This window comes from Spea bombifrons, chromosome 7, assembly GCF_027358695.1.
Source record: "Spea bombifrons isolate aSpeBom1 chromosome 7, aSpeBom1.2.pri, whole genome shotgun sequence".
NCBI classification, from domain to species: Eukaryota; Metazoa; Chordata; class Amphibia; order Anura; family Pelobatidae; genus Spea; species Spea bombifrons.
In genome coordinates this window covers 45,841,087-45,856,101 of record NC_071093.1, presented here as the reverse complement: position 1 = coordinate 45,856,101, position 15,015 = coordinate 45,841,087, and the positions used below count along the sequence as shown (strand labels likewise).

At 42.5% G+C, this 15,015-nt stretch overlaps 1 protein-coding gene across 1 annotated transcript; it reads right to left on the bottom strand.

Moving 5' to 3' along the window:
• Positions 1 to 1,156: 1,156 nt before the first annotated feature.
• Positions 1,157 to 5,271, bottom strand: LOC128502278 (linker for activation of T-cells family member 1-like). Its single transcript, XM_053472038.1, has 9 exons — positions 5,238 to 5,271; positions 5,038 to 5,088; positions 4,257 to 4,338; positions 4,044 to 4,132; positions 3,784 to 3,846; positions 3,336 to 3,398; positions 2,689 to 2,742; positions 2,424 to 2,475; positions 1,157 to 1,639 (listed from the first exon to the last, which is right to left on the bottom strand). Exons 1-9 carry the CDS (start codon positions 5,269 to 5,271, stop codon positions 1,615 to 1,617), a joined length of 513 nt encoding a protein of 170 aa, XP_053328013.1. The 3' UTR covers positions 1,157 to 1,614.
• Positions 5,272 to 15,015: the final 9,744 nt, after the last annotated feature.

Sequence of the window (15,015 nt, the reverse complement as noted above, 5' to 3'; positions counted from 1 at the left end):
GAGTATGAGTGATGTTCCAGAGTATGAGTGAGTATTCAAGCTAGTGGCCCGGTCAGAAGAAATTAGTTTTCTGGATGCAGGGCATAGACCTCTTTAAAAGTGCGGTTCTCCTTTTTTTTTTTTAATGAAAAGCGCACTTTAGGAAATTATTATCCAATCATTTCTTTATTATTAATCTTTATGCCCAAATACCGCGTGTTTTCTATTAGCGGGCCGTCGTGTTTCCCTTGCGGTCATGGTGTTGACGGCCATTATCTGGCGTTCCTGTGATAACGAGCCGGGATGAGATACAGATAATGAGCGCCGAGCGCACAGGAAGTGGTTTGGGTTCCTCTATCGCACGCGATTAGGGTTACAACATCTAAGCTGAAGCCAATTAATTGCTGATGAGGTGATAACGCGCTAACGATACATCCATGAATTACCACGGAACTTCCAGATAAAACCCGGAATCGCACACAAACGTCTCTGACTGCAGGGACAGATTTTTGGGGGTAAAAGAGGCAGATTGTGGGCTAGAGGCAGTGATGTATTTACCTCTCCGCTGCCGGTATCCTGGATTAAAATACACGGAGCCTCGCCGGGCGAAGGGGCAGAGTCTCCTGGTTACGGGGGGGGGTCTAATTCCCCCTTTTTACCCTGATAGACCCGACATTAAACTTAAAAATATTTTTTTCTGTAAATTCTGCCCAATTCATACAATAGATTTTTTTTATTAATATATTTTTTTAATATTATTTCTATATCTCAGCCACATACAAGCATCACAGCAAACTTACAAAAATTAAATAAAAAAATAATTTTCTTTACTGGCCCAGAAAAGGAACGGAATGGTTAGAAAAAATTAGGGGAAAATCTCAGGATTTCGTCAACATTATAAATAAAAAGGTAAATGCAATTCTCAGGAAATACACAAATATACTAAAGTCTAGAAGAATACAATATAATAACGTCCTATAGATTGTAAGCCTGCGAGCCGAGCCGCCGCTACCCAATGCATCGGTTCCTCTTAGTCCGTCAGCTTTAGTTCCGTCAGACCCTTTGAATGTAGGGACTGTAAGAAGCGCTGCGGGAGTTTTTGGCGCTATATAAATAAAAGCTAATTATAAAAAAAAAAAAAACAGTTTAAGAAAAAAGAATTTATAAAAAATTAAAATTCTATTTTTTTTACCCCGATTGTCTCGTGTTCCCTCTAAATGTCACAGGAAGCTGTGGTTTCTCTTCTTGCTCAGCGAATACAAAGCGATAAACGGCTGAGCGTGTGCCGTAGCCAAAAAAACCTCTCGGCACCAGTACGGCGCCAAAAAAAAATAAAAAAAAATCCTATTATTATTAAAAGGATGAGGATCGTCTCCCCAGCTCCGTGACATTAAAAATCCTTCAAAAATTCCAGAATTTAAAAATAATAATAATAATAATGATAAAAAATAAATGAAGGACTTTCGTGACAAGTATTAAAGATGAATTGGTGAAGATCCGAAGCACGAGAATGTTTTTAGAAAGGGCACGGGGGGGGGGGACGGAAAGCGGACCTCACAGCAGAATTGGCACCGGTCCTGCGGCTTCTCTCAGGATAAGACTCGGGGTCCGAGCTCCACGCGGCAAATCGTTCACTCATCGGCTGCTATGTCTTTGTGACCTGAAATAGATTGGGTTTGAAACATAAACTTATTGATAATATTTCAGAACAATCTCATTAACTTTATTAATATTATTAGAATTCTTATTATTTTTTATTATTATTATCATTACTAGTATTCTTATTTTTTTATTATTATTATTATTAATATGTTTATTATTATTTTTTTTATTATTATTATTATTAGTATTCTTATTATTTTTATTATTAATATATTTTTAATTATTAATATTAATTATTATTATTATTATATTTCTTGCATTTGTTATTTTAATATGTGGCACAAGAACAGCCAATATATAAATACATGCTTCAACGTTAAAAAATTCAATAAAAAATCTTCATTAATATAATAAATATTATATCATATATATAGTATATATATTATATATATCAGCCTCCCAGCAGAAGTGGTAGAGGGTAATACTATTTTTTTTACTATATTATCATATATTTAATTTATTATCGTTATCACAGGCAGATTATGATTTAAAATAAGGGTTAATCCTCCGTAGTATAATATTAATAAATTAAAATGTTGTATATGGTAAACCTGGCATTTAATATATTATTTAATAACTTTAATTTCTCCCGTTGTACAGAGCAGCGGAATAAGATGGCGCCATATAAATCAATTAATAATATTTCAATTAATAGCTAAATATCTATTTCTAAATATTATCAAAAACCATCATTCGCCATTAAAATACAAAATTCGATAAAATTTGCGTTTCAGCCGCTCCTCCCATTCATACAAATGTCAGAATTGTTGCAATTTTGTTACCTTAAAGATTTTCTGCTTTCAACATTTTCATAGTCGTGTTCGTCTTCGCTGTCTGCGTTGGGAGGAGATGATGCGGGTTAGTAAATTATTAGAATTATATATCCCGGCCCCTCACTTGGCTCCGCAGTCACTCTGGGCACGAGGATATGACATCACAACCTACGCCGCACATTCCCCGAATACCCACCAGGGTGGGGTACACGGCATTGTCACCAAACGGTTAATTCACATTTCCAGCTAAATATTTAGGATTTGGGTTTATTACCGCTGGAAGAATGTTTCCCTGAATCTTCCACGTTCACGTATTCTAAACATTCACCTGTAACAAAAACAGACAGACGTCACCTTCAGTGACCAAGGGACCAAAGATGAAAAGCATTACGGTACATTTTGTAATCTAAAGACGTTTTACTTCGCTGAGAGGGTGGTGGATAAGTGGAGCCACCTCCAAGCAGAGGTGGTAGAGGGTAATACAGTGAGGGGATTAAACATGCATGGGATAGACATACGGCTCCTGAATCTAAGACAAGACCAACGACTGATTAAGGTTTGAGAAACGGGCGACTAGACGGGGGGCCGGATGGGGGCCGATCTGCCATCAGAATCTAGGTTTCTATGCATCTGGGTGAGCCTAGAGTTAGTGGCCAAAAATGTCTGAAAACACGGCGAGACCCCCAACAAAAGAAAACAAACACATTGGAAAGTTCTGAGTATCCGTCGCGCGTTCGCTTTAAGAGAAATCTTTGTTTCCAAACAAAAAACTTTGAATTTTCCCCTAAAAGCCGGGAAACAGAATTTTTTTTTCAAAAACATATAAGCCAAAAATCACCCCCCCCCGAAAAAAAGAATTGGCCATTTTTTTTGGGGGGGGTTGCTGTGCACGTCTACTAAATATAGAGATTTAACTCTTACTGAGCCTCGTATCTTCCGACTCACTTTGATCCCCCACATTTACATAATTGTCGTCATTGGCACCTGAGAAGGCAAAGAAAATTACTCATTAAAAATTAAAAAATAAATAAAAAAGTAAATAAAAATTACTAATTAATCCCCCTTTAACGTCAAAATGTCCCGAATCACAGCCAACAAACAAAAGATCCATAAACTCTCCGTTATCATTATCTATATCGCCCAATCACATCCCGCGGCTCCATCTAAATGTTTTTAAACTCTAAGTCAATGACATCATAGGGGCGGCTGGCGGTCCGGCAGCTTGTGCTCTGATATCAGGACTCCAGACTTCGTTGGATATAACGGGTGCCCTGCATTAAAAGCCGCGCATGGTGGGCGCCCTTGTGGTCTTCATTGACCTTAAGGTGGACCAGAACTACACAACGAGCAAAAACACAGAGCTTCTTACAGCTGCTTGCAGCCCTGGCTTTACTCGGATCGTCCACATTAACATAATTGTCGTCCGTGGCAACTGGAAAAGAATGAAAAAAAAATATATATATATTTGATCACAAAAAATGACTCCGTATATATATTCCACTTCCGTATTCCGTATATTCCACTTCCGTATTCCGTATATTCCAATTCTAAGTGCTTTTCACTGTAAAATCCCTCTGAACTTTTACTTTTCCCCAGCAGCAAGGTGCTTATGTTGGGAGGCTCTAGTACCCGAGGACATGCTGTCCCTGATCTCCTGGCTCGAGAACGCGGTGGCCACCGTGCCGACCTTCACGTCGCTTTCGTTGGGAATCACCTGTCTGTCGGAAAGCCAAGAAAATTTATTTTATATATTAAAAAAAGGCAGGTGGACAGAACACGGAAAAAACGGAGGGCGAGCGGCGGTTTGTGACCTGTGGTCTCCGAAATGTACAACATTCTTACATGTATCCGCCGTTATAGTTCTCATTGTCCTCGTAATCGTCTTCGTCGTTGGCAGCTTTGTCTTCTCTCGAATAAATTAAATCTGAGGGACACAAAACGCAAGAAAGCAACAGAGACGCAGAACCGGTTACATAGTAACAAAAATGTGCTTGTTTGCCCGATATCAATAGATTTAGATCTATCTATATATCTATATACTGCCACCAGGTGGACACTGCGACTCATTACATGTGCCGGCAGATCGGCCCCATCCGGCCCCCGTCTAGTCGCCGTTTCTCCTGCTGTAAAGACTCAAACCTTAATCAGTCGTTGGTCTCGTGTTAGATTCAGGAGCCGTATGTCTATCCCATGCATGTTTAATCCCCTCACTGTATTACCCTCTACCACTTCTGCTGGGAGGCTGTTCCACTTATCTACCACCCTCTCAGGTGACAGGGACAGGTACACGGAAGCGGTCGGAAGAGAAGGTAGGGAGATATATATACAGAGAGAGTGTGAGAGAACATGGATGAGAGAGTGAGTGTGTGAGAACATGAGAGAGAGTGAATGAGAGTGTGAGAAAACATGAATGACAGAGTGAATGAGGTGTGATGGAATAAGAATGAGTGTGAATGACAGGGAGTGACAAATAGACCAAAAACAAAAAATTGGTCCTGAAGAATTTTTGATCGATTTGCGCAAGTCCAGCCCCAATACTCTAGGTGAAGTCTGATCCACCCCCCCCTCCTCCTCCTGCTACTATTGCCCCTCGCTGTACACCCAGTTCACCTCTTTTACTTACTGACAGACAGAAGCCCCGAATCCGAACCGTTTCTAAACCCTGGAGCGCCGTCTGGAACACAAACGATACGCGGTTATAGTGAGAGGTTATAAGGAGTGAAAGGAGTTCTACTGATCCAAAGATTCTCACCCTGCGCGAACGAGCTGCTCCGTCTCTGGCCGGGCGCCGGGGATCTCCTGAGGCAATAACACGTGAAATACCGAATATTACATGATGTGCGAAAGACCAGGACATGAAGATCGGCGACTGGTGCGAAGGTACTTACGGTATCATAAGGAAGGAGTCCTGCTGCGGGGACGGAATGGTTGGAGACGTTAAAGTCCGTTGGGGATCTGGTCCAAAAAAATGAAGCAACAAAAGATCTGATTAGAAGCCATGAGCTGGATCTGTTTGGGCTTTTTCAGCCAGAAGAGCAGCCTCCCAGCAGAAGTGGTAGAGGGTAATACAGTGAGGGTATTAAACATGCATGGGATAGACATACGGCTCCTGAATCTAAGACGAGACCAACGACTGGAGAAACGGGCGACTAGACGGGGGCCGAATGGGGCCGATCTGATGTGGGGATTTCTATGTAAAGTCTGATCTTGATACATAGTAGAACCGAGCAGATTTGTCGATACGTTACAAAGGGGGTTAGAGGGGAGATTTACTTACAATGAGATCCACTGATGACGACGAAACTGGAAGAGGGAGGTGTGGTGAACATGCGCCTGTAAAAGACATGGCGGTAAAAATACTTAAAACGCATAAATCCCATTTATTATCCCCAGAACTAATAATTCATTGGTCTTCACGGTTACAATGTCTAACATCTATCTGAAGGGTCTCCTCGGTCTCTTTTCTACAAGAAGTTGGATGCTTTGCCTTCTGTCCATCCCACGTCTCCTCGGAGAACAAACTTTTAACGAGAAGGACCTCGCGCCATTAAGATGGTAGAGCGGATAAAACGTTAAATCAATAGAGTAGAATTTAAGGAACTTGAGGCTGAAAAAGAAGCCCCAAACGTCACACAAACGCCGTGCGATGCCTACGGGCCAACACCGTATGAATTCCCCGCCTAGGCTTTGCGTCTCCACCGGACCCACGGAACTCACTTGGAATTGTAGTTATCTACAGACTGCGGGATACGAGCTGGAAGACAGAAGAACACGGATTAGAACGTTAATATTTTAATCCATGATGTTATTTTACGTCGATGAGTACGTGGCACACATTGTCGTTAATTGAAACCGCCAAGAGCTGGCTTTGGGAGGAGGTGGTTGTCTAATAAGCTCTCGAAGAAGGACGTGGCTGTGCTGATCAGTGATGGAGCTGGAAGGATGAAGGATAAAGGATAAAGGACATCAACGGGGACCCCCCCACACATCAACATCAGGGAGGACCCCCCGACACCGGCGTCAGCGGGGAGTTCTACATCCACAAAAACAATGCCCAGCATATGGAGTCCAATGTCACAAGTATGGTGGAAAGAACCAGCATGCCTAGCAGCGCAAGACCAAGAACCCAACAGCAAGCGATAAAATAGCCGGAGTGACAGAAGTTCTCAGAAACTCCTACAAAGGAGAAACCAGATGATGCCTGGGATGAAACGGTCATAACAGAGCAGAGTCCTATCTAAGCTTGGCGCTGGCGCTGAGGCCGACCTCAGTCTCATTGAAACGGTTGAGATTTTGGCTACCGCTGTCAACATAATATATAATATGAGGAATATACAGGATATAACGGGTTATAAGGACGGGATTAGTTATACGGGGAGGAGAGTATATAATATATAATATGAGGAATATACAGGATATAACGGGTTATAAGGACGGGATTAGTTATACGGGGGGAGAGTATATAATATATAATATGAGGCATATACAGGATATAACGGGTTATAAGGACGGGATTAGTTATACGGGGGGAGAGTATATAATATAATATGAGGAATATACAGGGATATAACGGGTTATAAGGACGGGATTAGTTATACAGCCGGAGAGTATATAATATATAATATGAGGAATATACAGGGATATAACGGGTTATAAGGACGGGATTAGTTATACGGGGAGGAGAGTATATAATATATAATATGAGGAATATACAGGATATAACGGGTTATAAGGACGGGATTAGTTATATGGGGGGAGAGTATATAATATATAATATGAGGCATATACAGGATATAACGGGTTATAAGGACGGGATTAGTTATACGGGGGGAGAGTATATAATATAATATGAGGAATATACAGGGATATAACGGGTTATAAGGACGGGATTAGTTATACAGCCGGAGAGTATATAATATATAATATGAGGAGTATACAGGATATAACGGGTTATAAGGACGGGATTAGTTATACAGCCGGAGAGTATATAATATATAATATGAGGAGTATACAGGATATAACGGGTTATAAGGACGGGATTAGTTATACGGCCGGAGAGTATATAATATATAATATGAGGAATATACAGGGATATAACGGGTTATAAGGACGGGATTAGTTATACGGGGGGAGAGTATATAATATATAATATGAGGAATATACAGGATATAACGGGTTATAAGGAAGGGATTAGTTATATGGGCCGGAGAGTATATAATATATAATATGAGGAATATACAGGATATAACGGGTTATAAGGATGGGATTAGTTATACGGCCGGAGAGTATATAATATATAATATGAGGAATATACAGGATATAACGGGTTATAAGGACGGATTAGTTATACGGCCGGAGAGTATATGATATATAATATGAGGAATATACAGGGATATAACGGGTTATAAGGACGGGATTAGTTATACGGCCGGAGAGTATATAATATATAATATGAGGAATATACAGGGATATAACGGGTTATAAGGACGGGATTAGTTATACGGCCGGAGAGTATATAATATATAATATGAGGAATATACAGGGATATAACGGGTTATAAGGACGGGATTAGTTATACGGCCGGAGACTATATAATATATAATATGAGGAATATACAGGATATAACGGGTTATAAGGACGGGATTAGTTATACGGCCGGAGAGTATATAATATATAATATGAGGAATATACAGGATATAACGGGTTATAAGGACAGGATTAGTTATATGGGCTGTGATAGAATTCGCAGGTTATGGGGTAACAGAGAGGAACTCACTCGGTATTCGTCTCCGGCATCTGATGCAAAGGGCAGCGATGAGAATCACGGGGAGGATAATGACCGTCGACCAAACCGCGGCCGGTATATTGAGAGAGTCCATGGCACCGGCCTGACGGAAAAGAAAAAAGACAGCATTATTTATACGAGAATAAAGAGACCTCATGAATCTTTTCTGACATACAGCGGTGGCGACCAAAATGACTTTTTAGGACACCAAAGACTCGTAAAATGTTACCGAATGTTTGGCAGGCCCTCGTCCCGCTCCTCTTACCTTCTATTCGGCGAGCTGCTGCGTGTGGTGCAAACGGTGAAATAATAAGGTCTGTGAGCGATTCGGCAAACCTAAAGCAAATCTGGTTTCGGGTCGGGTGTTTCTTTCTCCGGCGTCCTGGCATCTGCTGCTGCAGCTTTCTACACCTGTATCCTGACACCGAAAGCCACAAACGCCGAGGACCACATCAACCCAACGATCGGCGGGAGAGCGGCTTCCTGTTACAGTAACAATTCGTCTTCCGCATCAGAACGAAGCAGTTAAAGGGGTCCTCACAAGCCGGAGTACAGCCGCTAACTGCGGAATTATATCGCTGTCACTGCGATACTTACCCCGGGGTGGGGGGCAATACCGGAAAGGGGATTTTATAATTGTAAATTCTCTCATTTAAAGTCCACACCAGCCCTTTGCTGCTCTAGGGGAACTTGGCCAACAGACACTATAAATCCTGATTCAGTTTCTAAATACTTTTTCGCATTGGGGGGGGTCTTCATTTTCCTTCTATACAGACAGGCGGCAGAAAGTGCCCATGTGATCACAAAAAGGAATTTAAACAATCAATATGATTGCTTTCCAAGCATGCAGATGGAGGTCTCAACAGACTCCCGCCCAGGGCATTTACCGAGCCAGCACTGGAGCTGATTGGTGGTACGTGTTTCATGAGTGGGGGGGGGCATTGGGGGAATTGTGTATAGAGTCATTCTAGGCCCAGTAACTAAATGTTCCTAGTTATTACCCAGACATCCTTTCAAGGTTCTAGAATCTTTATAAATAAGGCCCATTATTGTAACAAAGACCCTTTTGTCTTGGTTACAAGGCACACGGCGGTATACAATTAGTCACTGGTATGTAGCGAAAGAAATGTGGGTGATGTTGCGGTTCTAACAGCGAGGGTTGCGCTTTGCAACTAGAAACAGCTCGCAACCCAAAGCGCAAGCTCTGCAGAAATGCAGGAACCCGACGTTTGTACCAAATTCAGCTCCAGACCATAGGTGAGGAGAGAGGGGGCAACCAAGCCTTGCGCTAGATTCCCGGTACCGGTCTAAGGCACGGTAAATTCAATATAAGAAGTGCAAATTAATTAAAGAATACAAAAATATTTTTTTAATAAAGGCCGTATTGGGTCACCCCCATTCTCAAAAAATAAAATAAAAATGGATATCTCCGATAATAAATGACTTAAAATAATTTTTTTTTTTTTTTTTTACTAAAACAAATTATTTTAGAATTTAGAATTTTTAATCCCAAATAAAATATATAAAAAGCCAAATATCTGGATTTCTGCAGATATAATGGAAGGGCTTGTTGGAGGATGACTATTTATATGCCAACAATTTACGCAGCGCTTCATACAATACATGCACTCGAGGGGTATGACGAGACTAGAACCGACGGAATAAGACAGACCGATACATTAGGTGGAGAGGCTCGGCTCGGAAGCTTACAATCTTGAGATATTGGGAAAGGTGTGAGTATTAAGTTCCCTACACTAATTAGTAAAGGTGCTTGTCTTGGGACTTTAACGATACGACGGGAAGTTTGACCGGTGTGAGAGATGGCCGGTCCGGGATTGGGTCCTGCGAGCTGACGCTTGACCCGCAAAGATAAGGTCCTGCAGGACACGTTTTTGCTCTAATGTGACTTCCATGAGGAGCAGCATCAGTTTATTAGAACAGTTCTGATTGTAATTATTGTAACATCAGTTGCCCATCAGGAAGAATAAAAGGGTTCCATTTCTCATAAAAAGAGTCGGAATGCAAACCTCAAAAGGGATTCCGTGCTGCTGAAGGCTTTTAGCAGATACAGCCACTTTAAAGCGAGATTAAGGAGCGGAACAGACATTAAACCTCAACCTTCCTCTAAAGAGCAAACTGTAAGCTCTGCAAAACTTTTATTATCAATTTTGTTTTCTAGGTGTTGTGTTATAACTGGTGTTATATTTAAATAAAGTTATAACAAATGTATTATTTGACATTCATTCGGAATCTACATAAAGGGTTGTCTTTAACAATTAAAGCCATTTTGTCAATTTTTAGGTGAATTGAAAAGTATTCTACAGAGGAAACCAGAAAAAATAAGAGTCTAATGGCCAGTAATGAATTCAGAATTTTTCATAAATTGTCATCAAATTCAAAGAAAGTTTTTGTAGAAATTTTAGTGACCTGTAATAATAAAAATATAGAGATTTACAATTTCTTGCAAAAAATTTACATTTTTCAGCACCAGCTAAGATCAGATTCTGATCCACAATAAATATTAACTTCTGTGAGTTTTGGAAGCAGACGGCAATTGCCTATTATGGGAAATTATTATAAAAAATGTTTTCAAAAAAAGTCTAAACCGGTCCAGTTGTCGAGGCCCAGAACCAGGCCACAATCTTTGGATATTCTAGTTTAAAATCTGGAATCCCAATTAAAAATTCAGTAAATTGCTTGTTTTTAGGCAGCAATAAATAGATTTTATAGAAGCGCAGAACGTTTCGGCCCCCGTCTAGTCGCCCGTCTCTCCCGCTATAAAGACTCAAACCTTAATCAGTCGTTGGTCTCGTCTTAGATTCAGGAGCCGTATGTCTATCCCATGCATGTTTGATCCCCTCACTGGGTTACCCTCTACCACCCCTGCTGGGAGGCTGTTCCACTTATCCACCACCCTCTTAGTAAAGTAAATCTTCCTTCCATTTCTGATCTCTTCTTGTAATAAACTCCTGTTCTTTGTTAGATCTCTTTACTTATTTAAACATTTCCATCCTATCCCCTCTCATATAATATATTTTTTTTGGTATAAAAAAGTTAGAATAAGACAAAAAAAAAAAAAAAAAAAGACCCTGATAATTCCTAAAAAGACCGTAAAATCCATTTTATTTTTATTAAGAGAAAATATTTAGTTTTAATTACTTAATATCCTGTCCTTTAGTCTTAATCAGGTTAAAAAAAGGCGATTGCACATGACCTCACAGTGAACACGCAAAACGTTATTGTTTCAGGTATTCTCAAAAACAATGAAAAAAATGGAAAGAAAGACAGAGAGGGGCAGAAAAGTTTTATGGCCTGGGGGTTACTTTATAAATGATTAGTTTCTTGGATGGGTCGTGGGAATATATCTGGCTCCTTCACTCCTTCGCTGCATCTTAAAGGGACACTCCAGCCATCAGATACAATGTAATGCATACGATAGCTGAGGTCCCTTTAAATGTCCCCCTCGCAAAAGCATTTGGGGGGATTCTGCAGAACCCCCCTCCCTGTACGCATTTGCCCCTTTTCCCTACACCCTAGCTAAATGCCCTGCACATGATATACCTCCTGGCAGTCAGCTCCGGCGCTGGCTCAGGGAACGCTCTGCGGGGGGTCTTATGAGACCCTCTTGTGCAAGCACATGAAGCATTCCCACGACCTGGCTACTTTAAGCAGGCTATCAGCGGCCGAAACATCGGACCACGAAGGAAGTGGGAAGTTGCAGCTCTGCAGCTGCAGTTTCTCCCCGAGTCTCTTCATGTGCATTGATTGTGTAGGTGACTCTTTAACCACGGATGGTGGGAGTTTTTCTACATATAAAGCAGTAGTACTGAGTACCCCTCACTTGTTTTTGCAGAGAGGGCTCGGGAAACGGCGCGGCTTCCTCTACAGAACGGCTTCATAGAGATGGAGCCAAACAGGAAACCGGAGAGATTTTATCGCTCGGCAGCTGCAAGCTGAACGTTCCATGCAGCCACATCCGACCCGAGCTTTACGTTTCTCCGAGAAACAGGGAGCATCTTAAACGCTACATATCTATACACACGCTGCAGTTTATTTATATAGCGCCTGCAGATTCAGTAGCGCAGTCACATAAGGCGAGCAGCGAAAATGACAATATACAACCCAACAATAAAATGAACACACGTTAACGCAGACAGGAGCAGGACCGCCAGGCTCCTAAGAGCTTACAATCTACTAAATACGAGTCCAGAGCTGCCTGTGGTTGGCAGCGGTTGGCGGCGGCCCGGCCATGTCCCCGTGATATTATAATGTAAAGGGTTTCCTTATCACAGCGACCGTGTTTGAGGTCAGCCTGATGTTAGATATCCGTAAGCTCAGTAACACGATGCGTATGATCACAAGCTGGATACGTTAAATATAGGGATATATTCGGCGGCAGGTCCGGGGGGCAGAAGCCCCTCAGCTGCATAACCGAGCCAATCGCCCCTCTTTGTTCATTGAGCCGGTTATAAAGGAGATCACTGATCCCCCCCAACAGTCCCATTAACGCTACGTTGTTGCCGCTATGTTGTTGTTCTACAATAACATCTTTTTACTCAAATCGCGTGCCGATGTTTCAACCGAAGGGTCTTCGTCGGCCTTAGTGGGCTTCCTCAGTGCACTTTGCACTCCATGTTGCGGACCTTGAGATCATAAATTTGCGGTCTCATAAACTAAGTAACCAGCTGTGGAGTGTAAATAGTATCAATATTTATTTATATAGCACCAACAGATTCTGGAGCTCTGTACAAATGGGGATTGCATGTTATAAGACTTGTGTTCTTGGCTCTGGAACTGATATTTCCCGGTAAGGCCGGTATAAATATTTTATAAAAAATTCGGCTTGACAGAGAGAGTGGTAGATACCTGGAATGGACCTCCAGTGGTCGTGCGAACAAGTAAACTCCGAAACGGAATTCAAAAAAGCATAGTGTGTGTAGCGCTCTCGTAGAAAATGTTAAAAGGGGTTCGGGAAGGGTAGAGCAGAGGGGTTCCTTTCTTCTGTCGATGCATTTGTGATGTTATTGGGAGGCACTAAAGCTTTACCCCCGGTACTGGCACCTTTCTATGGATATGTAATGCACAGCATAGAGAATACTCACCGGAGGAGCGGTTCTGATGTGTGTGTCGGGCGGTGTGCAGGAAGCAGTGTGAGTGTGAGTGTGTGTGTCGGGTGTAAGTGTGCGAGGGTGTCAGGAAGTCGCACGTCGTATCATCCCGGCTCCTGTTCTCTGTTAAGCCACCATGTAATCGCAGACACAGATTTCTCTGGGACCCCTTTACTCAAGGAACTGACGGGGTCCGCATTCCAAACACAGGGAACGCTAGTCGGCCTCTGTCACTAGCTGGTACACATACCTTCCAACAGTCCCAATTTTCACAGGGCAGTCCTGAGGTCAGGGCCAAAAGCCCGCACACGCTCGTCCCTACCTCAAACTGCCTCTTTCAATCCCAATATGGCGGCACGCTCGCGGAATAGGCTGCATCCCCCGGCTGGGAACGCGGTCTCAACGAAAACGAACTGCAAAAGCACTGAAAATTCGTCATGATTCGTGCATTCGTCGCCATGTGAAGCCGCCGCCATTACAAGCCGTTTTGACGCCATTACAAGCTGTTTTGGCGCTCGTTGATGAGGCAAAGTGGGAGGAACTGTGTACATGTTAATGACTGACAGGTAGAAGTAGCCAAAAAAAACAGGGAGTGGTCTCATTGATGGTTATGGCTGTGATTGATGGGTCCAACAACCTATGGGAGTCTTTCCTTAATTTTATTTTACTCTGGCCAATCAGCATTTACAGGGGGTGGGGACAACGTTAGTTATATAAGTGCGCTGGCGCCATTTTAAATTGTCAGTAGCAGCAGTTACAGGCTGATGGGAGTTGGAGTGTGAGCGGAGGGTGAGTGAGGGTCATTGCTCACCTGCTTAATGAGTAGTCCGTTCTAGTGCAGGTAACGAGCTGTTGCCGGGTGGATTGGAGACGTTGTAGTGACCGCTGTAGGCTATTACAGGGACCGCGGCAGACATTTTTTCCCCTGTTCCTGAGTGGAGTTGATGAAGACAGTCGGCCATTTTTATGTTGCCAGCAAAACCTGTTATTTGTGGATAAGCCAATTTATATTATCTTTCTATCGTATCATCTATTAATCTCCATTGATAAATCAGTATTGGTGACATTAAAATACATATATAATATTGGGGAAATCCAGTCCTGCTCCATTGGGCTGCATGTTCCTATCATATGCCAGTGTCTGCCTGCCCAGGCCCAGTGCTCTGCTACTACTACTCCTGCTGCACCTCTTTGACTGTCCTTACGCTGGGGGAACCTTTAAAAAAAAAAAAAAAAAAATTATATAATGAAAGGTAAGTCCAGAAGGTGTCGGACCTTCCCTGACTGGGAACGGCCCCCCGGCCCCCTGAATGTCATTCAGAGTAAAAACCAGACCCTCGAATTTCCCCAGAACCGAACACCCAGCGAGCAAAATTTGGTGCACACGTCTACTGGTCACCTCACGTAGCGTAGCGTTTGGTTGGGCACATCCAGCCGGAAGCCGAACGCGGCGGCACCGGAGCCATGTTGGGCGGCTTCCTTCCATCCTTCCTCTGAGCCTCTGGTTTTATATCACGGCCTCTTCTTCTGACGTTTATCCTCCTAAATACAATAGAAAAACTTCCCGTAATCCCTCACCGCTGGAACATGAAACGCACCGCACGTAGCGGCAGTGAGGGGGTTAATGGGATTGTTTACTCTAATGCATGTTTGGGGGAGACGGAGGCAGACGCGTTACTTGAAATGCAATGATTTCCCAGAAATGGAC

Coding starts and splice junctions, on each gene's coding strand:
- LOC128502278 (XM_053472038.1), bottom strand. CDS start 5,271: ATGTCCTGGTCTTTCGCACATCATGTAATATTCG. Junction 4,133..4,256: donor AACTATAACGGCGGATACAT/GTAAGAATGTTG, acceptor GCTTTCCGACAG/ACAGGTGATTCCCAACGAAA. Junction 2,743..3,335: donor GTCGGAAGATACGAGGCTCA/GTAAGAGTTAAA, acceptor TTTTTGTTACAG/GTGAATGTTTAGAATACGTG.